This window comes from Taudactylus pleione, unplaced genomic scaffold (assembly GCF_031769625.1).
Source record: "Taudactylus pleione unplaced genomic scaffold, aTauple2 ptg000332l, whole genome shotgun sequence".
Classification (NCBI taxonomy): Eukaryota; Metazoa; Chordata; class Amphibia; order Anura; family Myobatrachidae; genus Taudactylus; species Taudactylus pleione.
In genome coordinates, this window is record NW_028284733.1 from 842,787 (window position 1) to 869,419 (window position 26,633).

A 26,633-nucleotide genomic window follows, 5' to 3' on the forward strand; every position below is an offset into this window, starting at 1 on the left:
TGAACAGAGGGCACTGTAATGTGGCACAATAGGAGATTGAGGCACTGCAGTGTGGCAATATGGACAGAGGGCACTGTAATGTGGCGTAATATGAACTGGGGACACTGTCATAATGTGAATTGGGGATACTGTGTGGAACAATGTGTACTGGCAGCCCTACAATGTGATATAATGAGAACTAGGACACTACTATGGGGCATAACACTTACTATACTGGGGCACTACTATGGGGCATAACATTTACTATACTAGGGCACTACTATGGGGCATAACATTTACAATACTAGGGCACTACTATGGGGCATAACATTTACAATACTAGGGCACTACTATGGGGCATAACATTCACTATACTAGGGCACTACTATGGGCCATAACATTCACTATACTAGGGCACTACTATGGGCCATAACATTCACTATACTAGGGCACTACTATGGGGCATAACAGTTACTATACTGGGACACTACTATGGGACATAACATTACTATACTAGGGCACTACTATGGGGCATAACATTTACTATACTAGGGCACTACTATGGGGCATAACACTTACTATGCTAGGGCACTACTATGGGGCATAACATTTACTATAGGGCACTACTATGGGACATCACAGTTACTATACTAGGGCACTACTATGGGGCATAACAGTTACTATACTAGGGCACTACTATGGGGCATCACTGAGGCACTGCAGTGTGGCAATATGGACAGAGGGCACTGTAATGTGGCGTAATATGAACTGGGGACACTGTCATAATGTGAATTGGGGATACTGTGTGGAATAATGTGTACTGGCAGCCCTACAATGTGACATAATGTGAACTAGGACACTACTATGGGGCATAACACTTACTATACTAGGGCACTACTATGGGGCATAACACTTACTATGCTAGGGCACTACTATGGGGCATAACATTTACTATAGGGCACTACTATGGGACATCACAGTTACTATACTAGGGCACTACTATGGGGCATAACAGTTACTATACTAGGGCACTACTATGGGGCATCACTGAGGCACTGCAGTGTGGCAATATGGACAGAGGGCACTGTAATGTGGCGTAATATGAACTGGGGACACTGTCATAATGTGAATTGGGGATACTGTGTGGAATAATGTGTACTGGCAGCCCTACAATGTGACATAATGTGAACTAGGACACTACTATGGGGCATAACACTTACTATACTAGGGCACTACTATGGGGCATAACACTTACTATGCTAGGGCACTACTATGGGGCATAACATTTACTATAGGGCACTACTATGGGACATCACAGTTACTATACTAGGGCACTACTATGGGGCATAACAGTTACTATACTAGGGCACTACTATGGGGCATCACTGAGGCACTGCAGTGTGGCAATATGGACAGAGGGCACTGTAATGTGGCGTAATATGAACTGGGGACACTGTCATAATGTGAATTGGGGATACTGTGTGGAATAATGTGTACTGGCAGCCCTACAATGTGACATAATGTGAACTAGGACACTACTATGGGGCATAACACTTACTATACTAGGGTACTACTATGGGCATAACATTTACTATACTAGGGGACTACTATGGGCCATAACATTTACTATACTAGGGCACTACTATGGGGCATTACATTCATTATACTAGGGCACTACTATGGGGCATAACAGTTACTATACTGGGACACTACTATGGGGCATAAGTTACTATACTAGGGCACTACTATGGGGCATAACATTTACTATACTAGGGCACAACTATGGGGCATATCACTTACTATACTAGGGCACTACTATGGGGCATAACAGTTACTATACTAGGGCACTACTATGGGACATAACATTTACTATATTAGGGCACTACTATGGGCCATAACATTCACTATACTAGGGCACTACTATGGGGCATAACATTTACTATACTAGGGCACTACTATGGGGCATAACATGTACAATACTAGGGCACTACTATGGGGCATAACATGTACTATATTAGGGCACTACTATGGGGCATAACATTTACTATACTAGGGCACTACTATGGGGCATAACATTTACTATACTAGGGCACTACTATGGGGCATAACATTTACTATATTAGGGCACTACTATGGGGCATAACATTTACCTTACTAGGGCACTACTATGGGGCATAACATTTACTATACTAGGGCACTACTATGGGGCATAACATTTACTATACTAGGGCACTACTATGGGGCATAACATTTACTATACTAGGGCACTACTATGGGGCATAACATTTACTATACTAGGGCACTACTATGGGGCATAACATTTACTATACTAGGGCACTACTATGGGGCATAACATTTACTATACTAGGGCACTACTATGGGGCATAACAGTTACTATACTAGGGCACTACTATGGGGCATAACAGTTACTATACTAGGGCACTACTATGGGGCATAACAGTTACTATACTAGGGCACTACTATGGGGCATAACAGTTACTATACTAGGGCACTACTATGGGGCATAACATTTACTATACTAGGGCACTACTATGGGGCATAACACTTACTATACTAGGGCACTACTATGGGGCATAACATTTACTATAGGGCACTACTATGGGGCATAACAGTTACTATACTAGGGCACTTGTATGGGGCATAACATTTACTATACTAGGGCACTACTATGGGGCATAACAGTTACTTTACTAGGCACTTGTATGGGGCATAACATTTACTATACTAGGGCACTACCATGGGGCATAACATTTACTATACTAGGGCACTACCATGGGGCATAACATTTACTATAGTAGGGCACTACTATGGGGCATAACATTTACTATACTAGGGCACTACTATGGGGCATAACATTTACTATACTAGGGCACTACTATGGGGCATAACATTTACTATACTAGGGCACTACTATGGGGCATAACATTTACTATACTAGGGCACTACTATGGGGCATCACATTTACTATACTAGGGCACTAAAATGGGGCATAACAATTACTATACTAGGGCACTACTATGGGGCATAACATTTACTATACTAGGGCACTACTATGGGGCATAACAATTACTATACTAGGGCACTACTATGGGGCATACCATTTATTATACTAGGGCACTACTATGGGGCATAACATTTGCTATAGGGCACTACTATGGGGCATCACAGTTACTATAGTAGGGCACTACTATGGGGCATAACACTTACTATACTAGGGCACTACTATGGGGCATAACATTTACTATAGGGCACTACTATGGGGCATAACATTTACTATACTAGGGCACTTGTATGGGGCATAACATTTACTATACTAGGGCACTACCATGGGGCATAACATTTACTATACTAGGGCACTACCATGGGGCATAACATTTACTATAGTAGGGCACTACTATGGGGCATAACATTTACTATACTAGGGCACTACTATGGGGCATAACATTTACTATACTAGGGCACTACTATGGGGCATAACATTTACTATACTAGGGCTCTACTATGGGGCATCACTTTTACTATACTAGGGCACTACTATGGGGCATCACATTTACTATACTAGGGCACTAAAATGGGGCATAACAATTACTATACTAGGGCACTACTATGGGGCATAACATTTACTATACTAGGGCACTACTATGGGGCATAACATTTACTATACTAGGGCACTACTATGGGGCATAACAATTACTATACTAGGGCACTACTATGGGGCATACCATTTATTATACTAGGGCACTACTATGGGGCATAACATTTGCTATAGGGCACTACTATGGGGCATAACATTTACTATAGGGCACTACTATGGGGCATAACAGTTACTATACTAGGGCACTACTATGGGGCATAACAGTTACTATACTAGGGCACTACTATGGGGCATCACATTTACTATACTATGGCACTACTATGGGGCATCACATTTACTATACTAGGGCACTACTATGGGGAATAACATTACTATACTAGGGCACTACTATGGGGCATAACATTTACTATATTATGTCATAGGCCCAATTGCAAGAATATGTATTTATGCAAATATTGTAGTAACATGCCCTTTCCACCCTGTAGCCATAGTCCTGGAGACTGCATCATGCAGATATGTATATTTATTTTTCTTCAGGTCTCTAGTGTACAGAACCAGAAAATAAATTAATCTTTAAATTGAGGAGGGCATGGGAGCAGAGAAGCCAATAATAAGCCGCAATCCCTTCAGTGTACCTGCCACCTGGGGATATGGATAGGGGGAAAGGACATATTTCCGAAAAATAAAATCCTTGGTGGTATTGCAGCTTTGAGGAATATGTTGATGACTGGAGTCTTCGTATCAAACTTTAATCGTCTCTCATACTTACTATAGAGTTTGGCATCGATGGAGAAGTGGTTGGAGCCGTCTCATTCCTTGGATCCCAATGTTTGTGTAGCCAAGGTTAAGAGTCTTCAGTTTACAAGTGGAATGCTGCAATACGTAGCTGAGGGTGGCACAGTCTGCTGGGTTCAGAATCACCTTGAACAGATCAACCTCATCAATAGCAGGTGCGACAGCTTCTACCACCGCTTGTTGCTGCAGTTCCCTCAAGCAGTGCAAAAGGTTGAGGAGCCTCTGGTTAACTTCATACGTAATTTTTCCCTTAAACCAGCTGGCCAGTGGAGCCAGAATATCGCAGCTGAAGGAGTCTACCAGTCCCGTTAGATTGCCCTCTATCCTAAGGGAGAGAAGGCCCATGAAGAACCGGGAGAACATTTGCAGGCTCTCCCAACAATCTGCAGCCATGAATTGCATAGTGGTGGAGAGGAGTTGACTTTGGACTGGCTCTTCGGGCTGAATTCCAAAACACCAAAGATTGAGGCTTTCCTGCAGCTCCTCAGCGTCAGAACTCATAGACATAACACAATAGAGGGCAGCAAAGAACTCCTGAACAGTCATGTGGAAGAAAGAAAACATCTCAGCGCTATTTTGCCCAATAACAGGAACAAAGATCCTGTGCATGAAGCTGTCTGGTAATCGTGCAGGGTCAAAGCCAAACCTCTTCAGGTCATCGCTAGTGAATAAGATCTTGTTCACCAGCAAATAATGATAAGCTAGGTTTCCAAGCTGATAAAGAGTGTTCTTCATGGATGACATAACTGGTGGACTGCACAGTACAATTGTCTTCTCTGCTTTGTCGTCTTTTGCTGAATTTTCCTTCAGATGCATAGTTGTACAGAGATAACAACGGTAGACCTCAGTCATAGTCTTTGGAGGCTTTTCAGAGCATGGCTCCCCTGATTTGCCCTGGAAGAAAGGACCTAAAGCTGTGCAAATTATGAAGCAATACAGTGGGATGAAGGACAAACCTGACAAAGTGTCATTTTTCACAACATACTGAAAGACTTCCTTGGATATGCCCTCTTCTCTGAAGAACCTCAAACAAAACTCTTCCACTTGTCTTTCCTCGAAACCTAGGATGACAACTTTGCGGTCAAAGCTATCTAGAGCAAGGGATGGCCGTGGTCTACTTGTCACCACAATTGATGCACCTGGCAACAAAGACCCATTCAAAAGACTGCAAACCAAGTCTTTAACAGGTGCCGGTTTCATGACGCAGTTCACCATGGTTCCATCGCTTAATGAGTGTTTAAATTCATCGAGGCCATCCAATACCACCAAGAGACCCTGGGGGTCACAACACAGATCCTTGACTATATTCTGCAGGTGAGCGTGATTTATTTTTATAAGCTCGACAAGGCTGACGGGCTCTTCTAGCAAGCTCAGCTCCCGGAATGCAAAGTTCACTGCACAGGAGACCTTGTTGAATGCCTTTCCAATTGCCCACTCGTGCATAATTCTTTGCATCGCTGAAGTCTTCCCAATTCCCGCTATTCCAGTTACCAGCACCTTTTGTGGCCCTTTGGATCCTGGCTGCAGTGGGGACAAGATGCCAGTAAGACTAATTTTTTGATGTTTATTGTGCTCGTAGATGCGTGCTCGCCGATTGGCCAGGACAAAGTACTCATGCTGGCCGGAGAACCCTACCGGGTCTTCATTGGTGATGAAGAGTTCAGTATATCGGATTTCGAGCATCTCACAACAGGAGTGAGAGGTTTCCAGCTTTCCCTGAATCTTGATATTCTGCTTCAGCAGGGACTGTTTGTGATTCTGCAAAGCAGCTGAAAAAGAACAGAAAAACTTTAGCTATAATTAATCTTAGTAGCAATGGTCAACATCGGTCATAGTTTGTGGTGACTTCGCAAAGGCTGGCTGTTGGAGATCACACTAAAATAATACAAGACTCAAACAAGAAATCCATTGTCTATTTTTAGGGGTAAAGAGTCCAACTTCCGCCCACCAACTAGGGCACAGGATGGGTATGGGATGCCGGCACTCTGGGTCCCGGCGGTCAGAAACCCGATGCCAGCATCCTAACTGGGTTAGGATACAAACACCTGTCGGTCAATATCCTAACCCTTCCCTTCTCCCTACCCCTAACCCTCCCTGCAGCCTAAAACTAACCTCCCTCCTGCAGCTTAAACCTAACCCCCCTCCGCAGTCTAAACCTAACCCCCCCACCCCCGCTGCCTAAACCTAACCCTCCCTCCCTGTAGCCTAACCCTCGCCCTAGTGCCTGATCCTAACCCCTTCTTGGAAGGCTTTCCACAAGATTTTGGAGGGTTTCTGTGGGAATTTGTGCCCATTCATTCTGTAGAGCATTTATGAGGTCAGGCACTGATGTTGGATGAGAAGGCCTGGCTCGCAATTTCCATTCCAGTTCATCCCAAAGGTGCTCGATGGGGTTGAGGTCAGGGCTCTGTGTGGGCCAGTCAAGTTCTTCCACACCAAACTCATCATCCCATGTCTTTATAGTCCTTGCTTTGTGCACTGGGGCACAGCCTTGTTGGAATAGAAAAGTGCCTTCCTCAAACTGGTGCCACAAAGTTGGAAACCTAGCATTGTCCAACATGTTATGCTGAAGCATTAAGTTTGCCATTCACTGGAGATAAGGGGCCTAGCCCAAACCCTGATAAACAGCCGCATACCATTATCCCTCCTCCACCAAACTTCACAGTTGGCACAATTCAGCCAGGCAGGTAACGTCCTCCCGGCATCCGCCAAACACATACGCGCCCATCTGACTGCCAAACAGAGAAGCGTGATTTGTCACTCCACAGAACACGTTTCCACTGCTCCACAGTCCAATGTCGGTGTGCTTTACACCACTTCATATGACGCTTGGCATTGGACTTGGTGATGTGAAACCCATTCCACTAAGCTCCCGCCGCACAGTTTTTGTGTTTACATTAATGCCAGTGGAAGTCTGGAACTCTTCAGCTATGGAATCGGCAGACCGCTGGCGACTTTTACTCACCAGGCACCTGATTGCAACACCTCAATTCAATAACTAACAGGTGTGGCCAAATAGTTTTGTCCATATAGTGTATATTAATAAAAATGAGTTTTTAACCGTTTAAGTAAAAAGCAGCAAAGATATGAAATAAATATTTTTTTTTTACTTGAACGCACAGATAACAATTTGAATGTTATCTAGTGGTAATGGTAACACAGAGGGCCGTAGAGAGCCGGCCCCAGGGAAAGGGGAATGGCCTAATCACGGACTGTGCGGCCACGCACCTTAAAAAAAAGGTAAAAAAAACACGTGGGTGCTGTGAGCCTCCCAGTCCAGCGTAAATCCTGGGGGGTGCAATCAGTTTTATCGCTCCCCCCCACAAGCAGAGGAGAGGAGACTCAGCAGTAGCAGTGAGCAGTCTCCCACTGAAGCCCAGCACACAGAGGTGGGCTGCTAACAGGTAAGGGGGGAGCGGACCCGGGCCCCTCCAACAAGCCCGGGCCCGGGTATTTAGTACCTGCACCCCTCTCTCGGCGTCCCTGGTAACGCATATATGTACTTTATTTTTTTTCCGTTAGATTTTAAATAGTGACCACAAATCTTTTACTCTTGTTACAGCATTACATGGACTACAAACAAAGGTTTATATTTTAGGAGTAGATTAAACTATCTGCTAGGTAGAAAACAATACTTAATAAACACGAACAAAACACTATTGCTAAACAAGCCTATACAGATATATCTGCAGATGATGGGTGTTCGTACACACTGAACAACCATCATCTGTGCCTGCCCGCAGGTCCCGGCAACCAGGGGGCGTGTCCCGGCGGGTGGGGGCGTGTTACGCCCCCCTCTCCGTGGCTGCCACTGTGTGTGTACGGGCGGTCTGCAGATTGTCAGCAGTCAAATCATCAATAAATACAATGGAACCAGTTCCATTGGCAACCATACATGCTCACGCCATGACACTACCACCACCATGCTTCACTGATGAGGTGGTATGTTTTGGATCATGAGCAGTTCCTTTCCTTCTCCATACTCTTCTCTTCCCATCACTTTGGTACAAGTTGATCTTTGTCTCATCTGTCCATAGGATGTTGTTCCAGAACTGTAATGGCTTTTTTAGATGGTCTTCCTGTTTTTGTGGCTCACCAATGGTTTACATCTTGTGGTGAACCCTCTATATTCACTCTTGTGAAGTCTTCTCTTGATTGTTGACTCTGACACATATACACCTACCTCCTGGAGAGTGTTCTTGATTTGGCCAACTGTTGTGAAGGGGTTTTTCTTCACCAGGGAAAAATTCTTCTGTCATCCACCATAGTTGTTTTTCGTGGTCTTTCGGGTCTTTTGGTGTTGCTGAGCTCTCCGGTGCGTTCTTTCTTTTTAAGAATGTTCCAAACCGTTTATTTGGCCACACCTAATGTTTTTGCTATCTCTCTGATGGGTTTGTTTTGATTTTTCAGCCTAATGATGGCTTGCTTCACTGATAGTGACAGCTCTTTGGAACTCATATTGAGAGTCGAGAGCAACTGATTCCAAATGCAAATGTTACACCTAGAATCAACTCCAGACCGTTTACCTGCTTATTTGAAAATGAAATAACGAGGGAATAACCCACACCTGTCCATGAAATAGCTTTTGAGTTGATAGTCCCATTACTTTTGGCCCCTTAAAATGTGGGAGGCACATATAGAAACCGTTGTAATTCCTACACCGTTCATCTGATTTGGATGTAATTACCCTCAAATTAAATCTGAAAGTCTGCAGTTAAAGCACATCTTGTTTGTTTCATTTCAAAGCCATTGTGGTGGCGAATAGAGGCCAAAAAAAGAAAATTCTGTCAATGTCCCAATATTTATGCACTTGACTGTATCTGTCCATTGGCCGTGCAGCACAGCCAATGCGATATGTCGATGAACCCTGACGTTCACCGATATATCGCGGGTACACACCTCCCGACGGGCAGCAGATACATTGGCCGATCAATTGATCGGCCAATGTATCTGTCAGTGTGTACCCAGCTTTATGCTACTTAAATTATACAGTATATAGAACTATCAAATATTACCTAATAACCAATAACATAAGTTTTGAGCGGAGCTAGCCTTTATTACCATTTTGTTTACTTAGATTTGTATAACAGTGAAAACATACTAAGTCGTACCAGAAATTAATGCAATATAAAATCATGTCACATTTCCCTGGTGAGCAAACCTGGGGAGCAAAACAAGTGAGCAAGCGGAACAGACCAGACGTACCGTCCATCAAAGACAGACCAGCTGCCGATGCACTATTTTGTTGTTCTGCAAAAAGAAAAATGGAATGTTTACAATTATCAGTTTACTTACAGAATCGTATGTGAGAGCAAAGTGCAGAGCAGGTATTCTGTTACTTATGAATGTAAACAATATACATCTTCAATACTTTAAGAAACTGATGCAGAGTTGGTAGCAAAGCAAAAGAAAGGAGCAAATTTGCACCTTGGTAAAACCATGCTGTACTGCAGGTGGGGCAGATATAAAACGCACAGAGAGATTAGAGTTGGGCGGGGGTGTGGTCTGGCCGAACTCTAAATTGCAGTGTAAAAATAAAGGCCCCCATACATCAGCAACTGATTGCAGCAATCGTGCAATTTGCAATCGATTGTGTATAAAAATCTTTCCCTTTATCAATCGATTGCAGATTGCAGAATTGCCATAATCGATTGAAAAAGGGAAAGATATTTATACACAATCGATTGCAAATTGCACGATTGCTGCAATCAATTGCTGATGTATGGGGGCCTACAAGCTGTCACATGCACAAGCAGCCAGTATTACCCTGCATAGAAAATACATGTATTTGCAGCTCTTACATTGCAGCATGAACAGTTTTGTCCAGGTGCAAATTTACTCCTTGGTTTGCTTTGCTCACAACACCAAGTCGCCCCTCACATGTCTATAGTAAGCACGCAAATGCATACATATACATATAAATGATGTTGTAAAACATATCTGAACATTTGGTGACTAGTGAAGCATTAAGTTATATTTGATGTCAATCCTGTTAAACATTCCCTTATAATGACTCATTGTGAGAGGGCTCAGTCACAGAATGCGTAACATGGAACTTCCTTGTTTTCTAATCTTATACATTGTATGTATTAGGGCCCTCATTCATCTTGGATCGCAAGTCTGCGGACGCATGCACCCAGTCGATGTTTGTCTTCTGCGCATGTGTACGTACCGCAGCTTGAGTGCGCGAAACCGGCCGCTGCGATCGCGAATGCACCGCATATTGACAGGAAGTGGCGTTTGGGGGTGCCTGTGCGTTTGAACGCCGTTACAGGGGCGTGCATAATTCAGCCCCTGCGATGGCATACGCAGTCAAAGGTCTAGATAGCGACAGGAAACTTCGCAGTTTGTGAGTCAGGTCAAGCTCAACCACAACTGTGCGTATGGGTCCGATGTTGCTCGATGTTACCAATGTTTTTTTTGCTGACTTGCGGATGTATAATGGGAGGTGGGTGGCTTTATAAGCTGGCGGGCATCTTTGTATCGTGCGACGGTCACATTGCGATTGCATTTATTTGCTTTTTTTTTTTGCAACAAGCAGGTGCGTGCGATTGCTGACTTGCGATCCAATCTGAATGAGGTCCTAAAGCAGCAATCCCCTGTGCGTTTTCTGAACATAGGGTTTACTTCAGTACGGATCACAATTACGAATTTTTACGGAACGCAGCTGCAAAAATATGCTAATGCCTGCCAAAGCTCAGCCGGCATATAGACGCCCAGGCTACATTATTATTATTATCCTTATATTATCCACAATTTATATACATTGCTGCAATAGCGATTAAACACTCACAATAAGCAGCTGGGAGCTGGCAGTCCCGTGTTAGGTGCCTTTATGGGGAGTAAAGAGTCGAAGAAAATGGAAAGAGAAGCACGTGAGGGAAGAGGTGCCTGCTCGTGAGAGCTTACATTCTAAAGGGGAGGGGCAGACAGACAGGCGTGACACAGAAGGGGAAGATAGGGAGGAAAGAGCATGAAGTGGGTTAGGATGAGAGCTGGAAGGCCTTGATGAAGTAGTGGGTAGGAGAGGATTTGGTGAGGGCTTTGTAGGCGAGTGTAAGAACCTTGAATTGGCATCTGAAGGGGAAGGGGAGCCAGCGTAGGGCTTGAAGGAGAGGGGAAGCAGATGTAGAACGTCTGGAGAGGAAGATGAGCCGAGCAGCAGCATTGAGGACCGATTGTAGTGGAGACAGGTGGGAGACTGGGAGGCCAGCTAGGAGAAGGTTACAGTAGTCCAATCTGGAGATGACCAGTGAGTGGATGAGGGTTTTAGTGGCATCCTGGGTGAGGAAGGGTCTAATCCTGGAGATATTTTTTAGGTGGAAAAGAGAGGGAGGAGTCTAGGATAACTCCAAGACAGCGCACTTTGGGGCTAGAGGTGATAGTTGTGCCATCAATAGATAAAGAAATTGTGGGAAGTGATGTAGTGGAAGAGGGTGGGAAGATGATCAGCTCAGTCTTAGACATGTTAAGTTTAAGAAAGCGCTGGGACATCCATGAAGAGACAACAGAGAGACAGTTGGAGATACGGGTAAGGAGCGAGGGGGAGAGCTCAAGGGTGGAAAGGTAAATTTGAGTATCATCAGCATAGAGATTATACTGGAGGTCAAAGGAGTTTATGAGTTCACCTAGAGAGGACGTATATAGGGAGAAAAAGAGAGGTCCAAGAACAGAGCCTTGGGGAACTCCTACTGTTAGTGGAAGTGGGGGGGGGGGGAGAAGTCATGAGAGGACACAGAGAAGGAAGGATCAGAGAGGTAGGAGGACAACCAGAAGAGGGCAATGCCACGTAAACCACGAGAGTGAAGGATTTGCTGGAGGAGAGGGTGGTCTACAGTGTCAAATGCAGCAGAGAGGTCAAGGAGAATGAGCAGAGAGTAGTGGCCCTTGGATTTGGCAGCAAGGAGGTCATTGCTGACTATTGTGAGGGCAGTACATCCGTCCAATGTCGCTGTTCTGTGCAAACATCGGTACCATCGACGCACATCGGGCCACTCATGCAGCATTTACAGCAAGTCTGACCAGCCGCAGACACTGCAAGTCTCCTCGCACGCAGAGAGCCGTCATGCTGTGTATGCAATCACAGTGGCTGATTTATGCACACCCAGGAAACAGCGTTCAACCGAACAGGCACGCCTGCGTTCTTCCGACCAATCCTCCGTCACCACCCCCCAGACGCTGACATCCGGTCACTCACTCTGCGATAAGTTCCTCTGTGCGACCACAATTGCTGCGCACGCGCAGTGCAACTTATATGCATGCGCCATGGAAAACAACCGCTCGATCTGCATCCGTAGTTGCACTTCGATCAATACTGAATCAGGCTTACAGATCACTGTGTCTATAAGAAACTTGCCAACTACCGTTTCCCTTGTTTTGTCAGGCTATTAATTATTTAGAATTTCTCACAGTGCATTATGACTACCATGGTAACCACAGTCACATTACACATGATTTAGGGCGGGATGTACTTAGGATCACATCCGCGACACCATACATACTGCCAAATATCGGGTACATACCGTCGATAATATGTTACCCACCGGGTCCAATGTGATATATTCCAGAGTTTGGTACATATGAGAAATGTGGTAGAACCAGTGATGTGTGGTAGGTGAGGCAGGTTAGCAGAGCCTTTCCTGTCATACTTAGATATACTCCAACATTGACTATAAAAATGATAAGAAAAAAATTAAAGAAAACATTATAAATATCTTCTTTGTATTATTCTAATAATTTTTTATAGTCAAAACTCTGGAGTAAAAAGTATATGGCAGGTGAGGCACTGCCTCCAATGTCTACCTTTTCCATACATCCCTGATCAAAACTACATTTTCAGCACTATATACTACTGAACCTTTGTATAATGCCCACATGAACCCTCAGGTTCAAATCTGGCTCTGATACTAGTAGCCAGTGCCTCCTGGCCATTTACCTCACCGCACGTCACTGGGTAGAACCCCCACAAATATTCGAGTACGTGCAAGCTGGTAAAGCTCTCTCCTGCCGTCAGCCACTTCTGCAACATTGCAGTTGCTGATTAGCTAATAATAAAATTCTTGCACTCCTAATCCCAGCACAGATAACACACCAGCAATAAACACAACATGAATGTGAATAGGTAGTTTATTGTACTTTAACTGAAGCATCCTTTACATTAATCTTTAACACTTTTGTTTTCTTAGGTAGGTGTGGAAAAATATTTTCATATATTATTGACACATATTACAGGGTCTACAGAGACAGAGGAACCTCAGGTATGGTGTGAGGAGATGTCTGTGACTCTCAGGGCCTGACTCAGAGGCGCTCGCTCTAAATCAGGGCGGATTTTTTAAAAAAAAATTCCGCCTCCAGGCCGCTCGCATAGCTGTGGGTGACCACCCACAGCTTGTGCGAGCGACCTGGCGATGGTCGCGAATATCGCGACCATCGAGCTTGCGACGAGACCCTGTGGTAGGGTGTCGGCTCCCGCAAGCCCGAGTGGACTTCCTGCTCTAATAGAGCAGGAAGTCCACTACTGACATCACGAGTGATGTCAGTAGGGCCGCCCACAAACGGCAGGCGTTCCTAAGGGAACGCCTGTGTTTGTGCAGCCACCCCCTCTCCCCGCCTACAAAACGGGGTGAGCTGTCACTCACCATCGACAGCCACCCCGTCTTGTAGCGAGCCCCGGAGCGACTGAACTTCAGTCACTCGCTGGGGTTTGCGCATGCGCAGGGGCCAAACCGCGAGCGGGTCTGAATCAGGCCCTCAGTGTATACTTACTGCGTGTACTGTACTTGTATGACACCTACAGCTTGTATTCAGATGTGACAACAATAACTCTAGGTGTAATGTGTGCTTAGTATTGGTGGGGACAGAGCCAGCGCACACTGCAAACATCCCCTACAAAGAGATATCATGATTTCATGTCTGTAGAATTGGAGTAGCTAAAGATTGGAAGAGACGTGAAAATGTAACTATATTTAATCTGCCTTTCTGCACCTGAAGCTACGGGTGTGTGTTTTTAATGGCGGCTTTGCTCATAGCAGAGCTATAGTGTACCTGCTGTCAATGGAAATAAACAACTTTGCTTGGACAATATAAACAGTAAACACATGGCTGAAGAGCAGTAAAGGAAGACAGCAATATACAGCAATGTATTCAGTAAAACTCACAAGAAAGCGTCTATAAGCCAATATAGTAAATTCAATGTTGAAAAAAAAAAAGACTATTGTCCAGGATCTAAGGTAAGTTATGTATTACAGATACCTAGGGCCATATTCAATTTAGGAGCGAAAAGTCCATGCTGGACTTTTTGCTCCACATCGCAGGTTTTCTGGGGATAAAGTATCGGGTGTGTGCCCGCTTTATCCCCGTATTCAATTAGAAATCACCGAAAACGGGAGCCGGCGGAAAGGTAAGTATAACCAAAAAACAGGAATTTTCGGGAAATATTCCAGGGACCCCCCTAAAGGTGTCTAGACATGGGGGATCACTAAGGGTACCCCCAATTTTACCTGCTGAAGGAAGTTGGGGTTTCTAATTGCCGCGGCAGGTTCATATTTGTGGCTATGAAGAAGGGGTGAAGAATAGCACTTAGATTTTTTTTTTTTGGTAAAAATAACTATTATTATTATCAAATTTGGGGTACATGAAAATGGGGGTAAGCATTTTTTTTAAGTCCCTAAAATGATTTTTAAAAATTCTGCAAAAATGCACCTGCCGCTACTCCCGCAATGAGGAAAACACCTGCCGCATATTTGGGAACCCCTCTGAATTTAAATTGGCTATTTTAGAAGTGTATTCCCTAAATGAAAGTACATTTTTTGGGATGTCCCGATGTTTTTTTTTTTTTACTTTTTTTGACAGTTTATTTTTAAATGACATTCCCAGGGGTGCAGGCTATTTTTTTTAAGCCTGCACCCCTAAACCCCAATTCTGCAAAAGTTATCCCCGTTTTTTTACAAAGACTTTTCGCATCGGCGAAAAGTCTTGTAATTGAATACGGGGATAATTAAAACATGCGAAAATGACGTAATCGGCGATAAAATATCGTCGATTCCGATTTTTCGCTGCGTAATTGAATACGGCCCATAATGTCCGGGAGATTCCCAGATTAATGGGAAACTACCTGAACTCCCGGAAAGGTAGAAAAGGCACTTGTGTCCACACTACAAGATAATGGCAGCCGCGCTCCTACTAATGTCTCCAATTCTGGGAGACCACGAATTTGGGCTCCCCCATACTCCCCTCCATACACCCGTTCAGTACCATGCGCACCAGTGCCAGGTGCTATGTAGGGCACTGGGGAACGTGAGGCACTCTCAACATGTACATTAGATGAGCAGCAAGGCAGAGGGGGAGTAGGAATGGGATTAATGGCCGATGGAGAATGCTTTTACCATCGATGGGGGAGGACCAGATGGTTTCCCTCCATCGATGGCAAAGCATAACCAAAAGTTGTTGTTTTTGTTAACAAGGTGCATAGCTCCGCCCCTGACACCTGCAAAGCCAACTCCCACAGGTTCTGACTGGCACACGGGTCAATCAGTCAAAGAACAGGGATGACCATTGGTTGGTGAAACCATCGATGGTCACCCATTGCATAGGTGCTAACCATCGATGGCCACTTGTTATATAGCCATCAATGGTAACCATTGATGTAATCTCCCCGATGGCCATCCCTAAGGGGGTGATATATCAAATCTTCTAAAGAGGACCGGTGGAGAAGTTTTCCTTAGCAACCAATCAGCTTTTAGTCATCATTTTATATAATATACTTGATAAATGACAGCCAGGAGCTGATTGGCTGCTATGGGTAACTTCACTTGTCCTCTTTAGTAGGTTCCTCAATTCAGGAAATATCCCTCTGAAATGAGGGATCTTGGGTGATATGAATATCTGTCATGTGACTCTCCACCAACATCACTGCTTGTGATTCGCTGTCAGCTTTTGAAGTGTGATAGCAGAGACATGGCGGGGAACAGTCAGTGCGTCATACAAGTGGCGGCACTTCATTCTAAGCGGTAGAACCAGGGTTGGTTTTACAGTATGAGGGGGCAGGGTAAACAGGAAGCATGGAGCCACCCATAGTGCTACAACTCTGCATAAGAAGAACCTACCTGCACAATATACAGAACAATAGAAATTCACTCATCAATGCATAAACAGCTGCTGATAATGACCTTTGAGAAGTGGTACTGTGCCGTTGTCCATATGAATCACATAACAAAACAATTCATTCGGTATTGCATGCATAACAGAAGCTAAACAATAATACAGTAGTCCGATATAAGAACTAAAATTAGTAAAGTAAAATGTAGATAAATATAAAATGTTTAAAAAAATGAGGCACAAAGTACAACATGCTATACAATAATGTAATACCCCATATTAATATTTAACATTATCCCCTTTACATAAATCCGCCCATTTTACCACATTAATACTACTCTACAAAGCTAGTATTAATCTCATCTCACACCCAATTAATACACAATTAATAGAAAACATTTTAAAATTCCCAACCAGATCATTTACTTTCTCTTGTACGTTCACATTTAAAGTTTAAACCAAGTAATACAAAAGTACTAGACGTTAGCTCATTTACTAACTGGGAGATTCCTACAAGACATCAGATCATATAGGAGCAAGGAGAGTTTCCGGGTAACTGGAAACGCCCCCTAAGTGCGTCCCTGACTTCTGGTCCAGTGGACAATAATAGACTGCCTTAAGGAGGGTGGGTACAAAGTAACCGGCCGGGCTTTTCTGCTCAGGGGCATGAAATTGGCAAGTTTTTTTGTGATAATTGCTGCAATTTCAGCAATAGTGATATGTGGGGAGGTCATTGGCATGTGAGGAGATGTAAGGGACGTGGGGAAATCAGAATGGCATGTGAGGCGATCTAAGGAACATGTGGGGAGGTCTGAGGGACATGTGAAGAGATCTACGGGGCATGTGGGTACGATACAGCGTCTGAGGAGTTCCTCTGCATTTGTGGCGAAGTTGTCCTTTGGTTATAGCTGTATGTTGGAAGACAATTACATAATACCCAAAGGGCACACGGCCACCGACTTCTCTGTAAACCAAACTTCATTTGTTTCAGTTCAAATGTTCATGCTAGACATAATGCGACAGGTCAGATTTCCTACTAATTGCAAAGTCTATGATTTGTAGAACTCTGTTGGCAAAATTTTCCATGTTGATTGTCAGCTCTGTAGTTCAGTTCTTATTCTGTGGCTTGTTTCTGTGTTGTCTACAGTCTAGCCCTAGGATTGCATTCCTTTGGACTCCCTACCAACTGTAAGCTCTGTGGGTCGGGTGTTCAGGTATTTGCACAGATGAGTTCTATGTTTGCAGGTGCATCAGTCAGTGCTGCTAGACCTTTGGAGCAAGTTGATTGGCAAGTGGAAGCGATGAGATTCATGTTCTCGTTTTATTCCGTCTACAGATTGTAAGCTCCTTGGGTCATTATTTTTTTACAGCATGTTTCTGTTTTGTGTAAGTTTCCTGGGTCAGTTTCTCCCTGTTGATGGCAAGCAGTCGCTATAAATCACAAAGATTCAATCCATTTCATAATATATTCCCTAAAGGCATGCATAGGAAGAAATCCTGTTTTTTTATGTTGCTTTTAATGTCAGTAGCTAAATACAGAAGTTAAAGCTCAGTAAACACAGTATAGTCATCTAAATGCTCACTTTATGGTGCACCTATCGTTCTTCTGAATCCTGAGCTTTCACTCAGTCTAACATGTGCAGATATCACAGAACTTTATAGCAAGTTTCATTATAATTAATTTAAATGTCCACGTGCCATAGCCACACAAGTTCCCTAAAGTTCCCTAAAGTTCTGATTATCTTCTCCCAGCAAAGCACAGGCTTTATACAATCAGCTAATGACCTACAAGGAGCTTCAGAATCAAGTTCAGGTTCCACACACTGCAGTACCACCATCTGCTTTTACCCAGCCCATCTACAGACACATCAACTGCACCTGCCTGAGAAACCTACATGCAGTACACACAGGGCCTGATTCAGAGGCCCTCATAAGCGGCCGCTCGTTCGCTCCGAGCGATGTTTGCCCAACTGCGCATGCGTACGGATCGTTATACGCATGCGCGAACCAGTCAGTGCGGTCGAAAGTCATGTGCTCGCAAAATAGCGAATGCCTGATAATTTGAGTGACAGAAAGAGGCGTATGTGGGTGGTAACAGGGGAAGGTGCTTGAAAACGGGGAGTGGAGATCCGATCGCAGGCGTGCTTAAAGGTCAAAATGGGCGTTTTATGGGTATGCATAATTAAAACAGCAGCGTCAATGAGCACGTCACTGGGTTATTTTATAGCCAGAACTGCTCGCAAAATTGTGGTAGCAAAAACCAACCACAAGAATAGCGAGCAGTTCATACCCTGGTCGATGTACTCGATTAATCTAATAAATAGCGGACATGACGTAGGATGCGAGCGGCCAGGGGGCGTAGTTTCCCAAAAAACGACCGCAAGTTTTGTTCGCTCGTTCAGACCTAGAGGCGTGAACAGACCGCAAAGAGCAAACGGTTCATTTGAATAGCCACCCCTTTTTTTTGAACGAACGACCGCAAATAGCGACCGGCTCTGAATCAGGCCCACAGTCATTATTTTCCTTTAACTCCAGTACATATCTTATCTAACACATTTGTGTAGGATGTTATCTCCTTTCCTAAAAGATGAGCCCCGGATGTAAGCATAACTAGTGTCAGACTGGGCCATGAAGGCCCACTGAGGAATGCAGTGCCCGAGCTCAAGGGGTGTGGCCAGCCACCAGAGTGGGTGTGGCCAGCCACCAGCAGGGGTGTGACCAGTCACTGGAGGGGGTGTGGCCAGCCACCGCAGAGTGAATTGGCCAATCATTACAGAGGACATTGGGTCTGATTTAGACCCGCTCGCTAGCGCATAGCGCTCGCAAGCGGGTCGATGGTCGGGCAGTGCGCATGCCTGGCATGCACACTGCGCGTGCGCGAGCCCCGGTGCGAGTGAGAACTTCACTCGCTCGGGGCTCACAGAAAAACGGGGCGGCTGTCGATGTTGATCGACAGCTTGCCCCGTTTTGTAGGTGGGCCGGGGAGGTGGCTGCACAAACGGAGGCATTCCCGAAGGAACGCCTGCCATTTATGGGCGGCCCAACTGACATCACGATCACCCCTATCACCTCTATTAGAGCAGGAAGTTCACTGGGGCTTGCGGTGGACCAGACCCTACCACAAGGGTCTCGTCGCAAGCCCGATAGTCGCGATAATCGTGACCATCGCCAGGCCACTCGCACAAGCTATGCGAGCTGCCTGGAGGCGGATTTTTTTTTTTTAATCCGCCCTGATTCAGAGCGAGCGCGCGCAAATAACGAGCGCCTCTGAATCAGGACCATAGTCGGCATTCAAAGGACAGGGTCCCTTTATAAAGCAAGGGACGTGGGTGTGTCTAAACCACCCACTTTGATTGGCAGGAGGGCGACTAATTTAAATAAATACCAGGCACTACAATTCCTTTCAGCCACAAGTACCCAAATGTCAGAACCTGAATGTTCTATGCTATAAATCTACATTAGGGAAAATCTTGGAAAGGTATTGTTAGGCCGTCATCCTCACCTACCATTGCCTCGATCCTCTTTGTTGAAAAGACAGTCCATACGCTATGTGCATGCATAGATTGCTGATAATTAAACAATAGCGCACACAAGGATATAAAATGCTCTCTTCTCAGGAAACCTTCAAAAGACTCCTCTCAGCTAAAAAGCTGGATCTCAGAAGAACTTACAGTCCTGTTCATATTAATGAGGGCGTCCATGAATGGAAAACAGCCTTCTGGACCGGCTATGAGCATTATATGAACACTTGGTCATATACCTCTGCAAAGCATCTGCTACTTTCCAACACTTCACCCACAACCTAATCCAGGCTGTTTTTATAGCTGAATGTTTGGCTGACAATTTTACTCATTGTGTAAGAATAAGCCCCAATAGCTTAACAAGGCAATGGGGCTGATTCTTTGTGGCACGCAGTAGCGTCTATTGGCGGTCGCCTGTCTTCAAGTTTACGCAAATGCCACTACAAAATCCTTCCCTTGTGTACATCTGGCTGACCAATTGTACAAGGACAGAGACGCGCACTTTTAGCGCCCGTGCATGCTGTAAAATCGATTCGTCCGTCCTTATACGCCACCATTGGTCGCACCACCGAAACTTGCACCAACCCTATGTCAGGTGCAATGAAGAAAACACCTGCCGCATATTTGGGAACCCCTCTGAAAGTTGTTGTTTGACCACGGCGCCTTATGCTTACGGCTGTGTGGGCGTGAACGTAACCTCTTTCACTGACACGCCCACGGCACTTTTCCAATGTGGGATGAGGCAAATGTGTAGCAAAACAACTTTGAAAAATTTGAATCTGAATGGAACTTCCAGTATATACACACACGTGCATGCAACAGGCCCGATATTCAAGGAATGGTTCCGGTTCCAAAAGGGGTTTATTCTTGCCCAAATTGATCGTGCCTTGTCTGAAATGGGCGTGGCTTCAGGAGATATGGCCTTGTTTTGGTGGACTATTTTTTTTACCAGTCAGGGATATTGACGACACTACACAGCACCACTTATCTTGATCTGCAGAGCAAATTAGATCCTTAATGTACAGTATGCCATGTTTCTGTATAAAGTAATACCTGCAATATGTTAGAAGGGGATGGGTATGAGATGCCGGCGTTCTGGATTCCGGCATTCAAAATCCCGACGTCGGCATCCCAACAAGGTTAGGATACCGACACCTGTTGGTCGGTATCTTTACCCTCACCTGCTCCTTATCCTAACCCTAACCTTCCCTTCCCGGTGTCTAAACCTAACCTCCCCCCCTAGAGCCCGAACCTAACTTCCCCCTTCCCGCACCCTAAACCTAACCCTCCCCCTAGTGCCTACCCCTCCCCCTAACCTCGCTACTTACCTTTGAGAATCCGGTGGTCGGGATGTTGGCGCTGGCATTTTGACCGCCGGAATCCCATGTAACGGGATATTGAACGTATCCTGTTGGAAGCCCATGTGATGTGAATGATGAATTGTTACACTCTAAAACCTACTTCATTTTTCTTGGGGTGTCCATGACCCTAAAATAGATGTATTCTCACATTGCCAGCTTTTTACTTCCAGCAGCGTATTTTCATCAGCCTGGTCAGCACTTTACTCTAAGCCAATATGGATAAGGTGGAGTAATGGCAGCCGGGCGCTTAAGAGCGCAATGACAGATCACGGATCCAGTGAATAGACATGGGCCGACGTATCCAGTCACAGGAGACCCAGACCTCCTGATCGCTAGAACACAGGGCCTGATGGGTGAATTGCAAAGATGCCTATTTGCGTTTCAGAAAAGATGGGTCTGCATGCCACAATAATCAATACGTATCTTCTAGATAAGATGCCATACAAATCATCCTCGACACTCAAATCCAAATGACGAGGGTGGTTCAATAAGTATGGTAGAAAGGCCTGTTTCCGTGACATGACGTTAGCACCGTACACCTGGACAAGTTGGCGAAGCATTTCAGCTGCTGATGTGCCCGTTAGACACAGAAATAAGATCAAACTACGCACCTCAATGTTTGACCATGTTTCCACCAGCCCCGCCATCTTACAACCGATGTTGTGACACAGGGCTGGACTGGCCAACAGGCACTTCTGGCAAATGGCAAAAGGGCCGATGGCCTCAGGGCCGGCTCGAGGAGGGCAGAGGTGTCCCCCGTCCTCCACCCCTCGGCTCTGTTATCACTATGAGCTCGGGAAGACGGAAAGGGTGGCGGCAGTGATGGGCCGGTGCGCTGTGCTTGGCCGGGAAGAGACGGGGCATGTCGCGAGGCCAGGCCCCCGTGACTGGCGGCACGCTCCCTTGAAACAACTACACCCCCTTGAGGAGCGAGCACACAAGGCGGACTGCCAGGGCTGACCTACAGCCCCAGTCAGCCCCTGTGGGGACAGTATGACTGATATGTGGGGCAGTCTATTGGCCGTGAGGGGAAGCAGTGGTCTAACTGCACTGGTCTGGTGGGAAATTAGAATGAAATAGAGAACATCACACACGTGAGAGGTAACTTATTGAATCACCTTCGTATTTATGAGTAAAACGTCACAGCGCGGCTAATGTTTTTTAAGATCTGTCTACCTCATAATGAAATGCATCTGAAAGGGGCATGATTAACTTGTAACTGCACGCCCATACCTATACTGCATTTATATGTTAGCTCCCCAGCTCCATCTCCTGAGCACCAGGCGCCACAAGAGCCTGACCGGTACAGGTTGCACTTACAGTATGAGCTGCACCTCATTTATACACGAAGAGGTCTCTTCACGTAAATGGGCTGGGGCACTTTAATGTAATTATCGTCATCATGCCCTGCCCACTAAATTATGCGATTGGCGTTATTAGGTCACACCCACCTCTTCTTTCATACACCCCTCTGCGTCTCCCAGAGACGGTAAGTACTTGAGGCTAGTATTATGTATCTTAAGTCTCGGTTAATTTCATTTTCACTCTTCTATAGAGCATCTAATGAAGTATAAGGAACATAAATGTCTGGAAACGTGCTTAATACATAACCCTAAGTTGGCATCAATGGCGCAGTTAGATGTGATGTCACATGTGTGGGTACTGTGGCCCTGATTCAGAGCCGGACGCTCTGACAGAGCACTCGCTCTGAATCAGGGCCGGGCTATTTTTTTTTGGAGTGGCCTCCTGGCCGCTCGCATAGCTGTGGGTGACCACCCACAGCTATTGCAAGTGGCCATGATGATGGTCACGATGGTCAAGACCATCGTGACCATCCGGCTTGCAACGAGACCCTTGTGGTAGGGTCTCATGCCCACAAGCCCCAGAGAGCTTTCGGCTCAAATTGAGCTGGAAGCTCTCAACTGACATCACTTGTGATGTCAGTGGAGCCGCCCCCAAACGGTAGGCATTCTCATGGGAACGCCTCCGTTTTTCCGGCCACGCCCCCGGCCCGCCTACCAAAGGGGGCGAGCTGTCACTCCCCATTGACAGCTCGCCCCCTTTGTTGCGAGATCCGGAGCGACGGAGCGCCCGCTGCTATCCGGGTCTCGCGCATGCGCACGACGGAGCTGGCTCCGTCGTGCGCATGCCCAGTGGGCCACCATCGACCCGGTTGCGAGCGCTCAGCGCTCGCAACTGGGTCTGAATCAGGCCCTGTATCTCCTCACCTCTGGGATAGTCACCGTTAGCAGTTACAATATTTCACAGCATACAGCAGAAGTCGGGGTGTGAACCTACCTGCTGGCGTCATATTGTACTTCTTTCTTCGTCTCATCCCGCCCATAAACCTGGCCCAGGTGCTCTTCTTTTCTGGCTTTTCTATGTCTGTAATTATAGAGCTGAGGCTAAGTTTTTGATGAAGTTAATGAATCGATTTTTCATGTATGCAATTAAGCGGAACGTTAGTAGTAACACAAGACCAGCCCTAAACTGATAGCCCCAGTGCCAATCATCATTTAGTTCTGCCCATCTAGGCCCCTTTCCCCAATCAACCCTGATCTAACCCATTTAGAGCGGCACCTTGCAGTTAGGTTATACTGTACCTCTCCTGTCAGCTGCCCCAGTAGTACAGCATCTCTGTGATTCAGCATGATATCCCCAGCAGATAAATGTATAGAAGTTTGTTTGCACCACTCTATATTTTACATTTTATTTTTTAATAACTTTGTTTAGATACATTTTCATTACACCCTCCTCTTTTACTGCAATTGCAAAAGGAGTACTTTCCTCATAATTGTAAAAAATTACAGACTCGACCACTTTTCTATATGTTGGAAATCCCTGCTGCCAACATACATTCTGTGGCTACCCATGCCTCCTTAGCCTCTCCTTCTCCTGCGGACCATCAGCTCCGTGCTCCCCACCTGGGTGTTTCTCAGCTTTTGCTAGAATTTAAAGTAGGGGGTGATCACGCAGCACAATTGTTCAGAGGAGGGGGAGGATTCTGCACCATGTGCTCTCCCTCATTCATCTGCAGGAGTAGTGTAAAAGTGTTTTTTTAGTAAATTAACCAGGGCGTGGGTGAAGTCTGGCATGTGAGGAGATCTAAGGGTCATGTGGGGAGGTCTGAGGGGCATTTGAGGAGATCTAAGTGACATGTGGGGAGGTCTAAGGGGCATGTGATGAGATCTAAGGGACTTGTGGCGAGGTCTGATTAGCATGTGAGGAGATCTAAGTGGCATGAAGAGATCTAGGGGATGTGGGGAGGTCTGAGGGGCATGCGAGGAAATCTAAGTGACATGTGGGGAGGTCATTGGATTGTGAGGAGATGTAAGGGACGTGGGGAAATCAGAATGGCATCTGAGGCGATCTAAGGAACATGTGGAGAGGTCTGAGGGACATATAAAGAGATCTACGGGCATGTGGGGAAGTGTGATGGGTATGCGAGGAGACCTAAGTGATATGTGGGGAGGTCTGAGTGGCATGTGAGGAGATCTAATGTACATGGGGAAATCAGAATGGCATGTGAGGAGATCTAAGGGACAAGTGGGGAAGTCTGAGGGGCATGTGCGAGCATGTGAAAAGATCTAGGGGACATGTGGGGAGGTCTGTGTGACATGTGGGGAGATCTAAGGGACATGTGGGGAAGTCTGAGTGGCAAGTAGGACCATGTGTGGAGATATAAGGGACATGTGGGGAGGTCTGAGGGACATGTGGGGAGGTCTGAGGAGCATGTGGGGAGATCTAGGGGACATGTGGGGAAGTCTGAGTGGCATGTCAGGAGATCTAAGGGACAAGTGGGTAAGTCTGAGGGGCATGTGCGAGCATGTGAAAAGATCTAGGGGACATGTGGGGTGGTCTGTGTGACATGTGAGGAGATCTAAGGGACATTTGGGGAGGTCTGAGTGGCAAGTAGGACCATGTGGGGAGATATAAGGGACATGTGGGGAGGTCTGAGGGACATGTGGAGAGGTCTGAGGGGCATGTGAGGAGATCTAGGGGACATGTGGGGAGGTCATTGGCATGTGAGGAGATGTAAGGGATGTGGGGAAATCGGAATGGCATGTGAGGCGATCTAAGGAACATGTGGAGAGGTCTGATGGACATATGAAGAGATCTACGGGCATGTGGGGAGGTGTGATGGGTATGCGAGGAGATCTAAGTGATATGTGGGGAGGTCTGAGTGGCATGTGAGGAGATCTAATGTACGTGGGGAAATCAGAATGGCATGTGAGGCGATCTAAGGAACATGTGGAGAGGTCTGAGGGACATATGAAGAGATCTACAGGCATGTGGGGAGGTGTGATGGGTATGCGAGGAGATCTAAGGGACATGTGGGGAGGTCTGAGTGGCAAGTAGGACCATGTGTGGAGATATAAGGGACATGTGGGGAGGTCTGAGGGACATGTGGGGAGGTCTGAGGGGCATGTGAGGAGATCTAGGGGACATGTGGGGAAGTCTGAGTGGCATGTGAGGAGATCTAAGGGCCATGTGGGGAGGTCTGAGGGGCATGTATGACCATGTGAGGAGATCTAAGAGACATGTGGGGAGGTCTGAGAGACATGTGGGGAGGTTTGAAAGGCATGTGAGAAAATCTGAGGGGCATTTGGGGAAGTCTGGGGCCTTGTGAGGGTTTGAGGGCAATTGTAGGGCATGTGGGGGCAATTTGTAATGAGCGCTAAGGTTGTTTTGCATCACTTTTTAATTTTTTTTATTTTGAAATTAGGGTTAAGTTTCAGCCCTTTAAAGGTGGCACATGTAAAGAATCACAGGCTGCCCATCTCTGACATAGGGGAGATTTCTGAAACATTCTACAGAGGACCAGTGGGTGTGTTTACCATAGCAACCAATCAGTTCCTAGATAAGATTTCTCAAGTACATTCTGTACAATTATAGCTAGATGCTGATTGGTTGGTATGGTCAACTCCATTCTTTGGAAGATTTGATACATCTCCCCGTCAGCCTGCTACAAATACCTATCAGCACCTGTAATGTTCAAAGCAGAGGAGTTAAGTTGGGGTTTTTATTAGAAGTACAATATAGTCAGGGGTAGATAACCTGTAGCATTCCAGCTGCTGTGGAACTACACATCCCAGCATGCCCTGTCACAGTTTTAGCATGCCCTAACTGCAAAACTGTGGCAGGGAATGCTGGGGTGTGTAGTTTCACAGCATCTTGAGTGCCACAGGTAACCTACCCCTGCACTAATGTTGTGAATATATAGTGGAGCCCATTAATGCATTGTCACTGAGAGAATACACCTAC

General features: G+C 45.8%; 1 protein-coding gene across 1 annotated transcript in view; it reads right to left on the reverse strand.

Moving 5' to 3' along the window:
* The window catches only part of LOC148509062 (NLR family CARD domain-containing protein 3-like), a 67,022-nt gene that overhangs the window by 36,785 nt on the left and 3,604 nt on the right, over nt 1–26,633 (reverse strand). The window contains exons 3-5 of the mRNA XM_088443609.1: nt 23,667–23,753; nt 9,596–9,640; nt 4,365–6,159 (exon numbers count right to left, since the gene is read on the reverse strand). Of these exons, the coding sequence (XP_088299735.1) occupies nt 4,365–6,159; nt 9,596–9,640; nt 23,667–23,753 (1,927 nt within the window). The remainder of the gene's footprint in view (nt 1–4,364; nt 6,160–9,595; nt 9,641–23,666; nt 23,754–26,633) is intronic.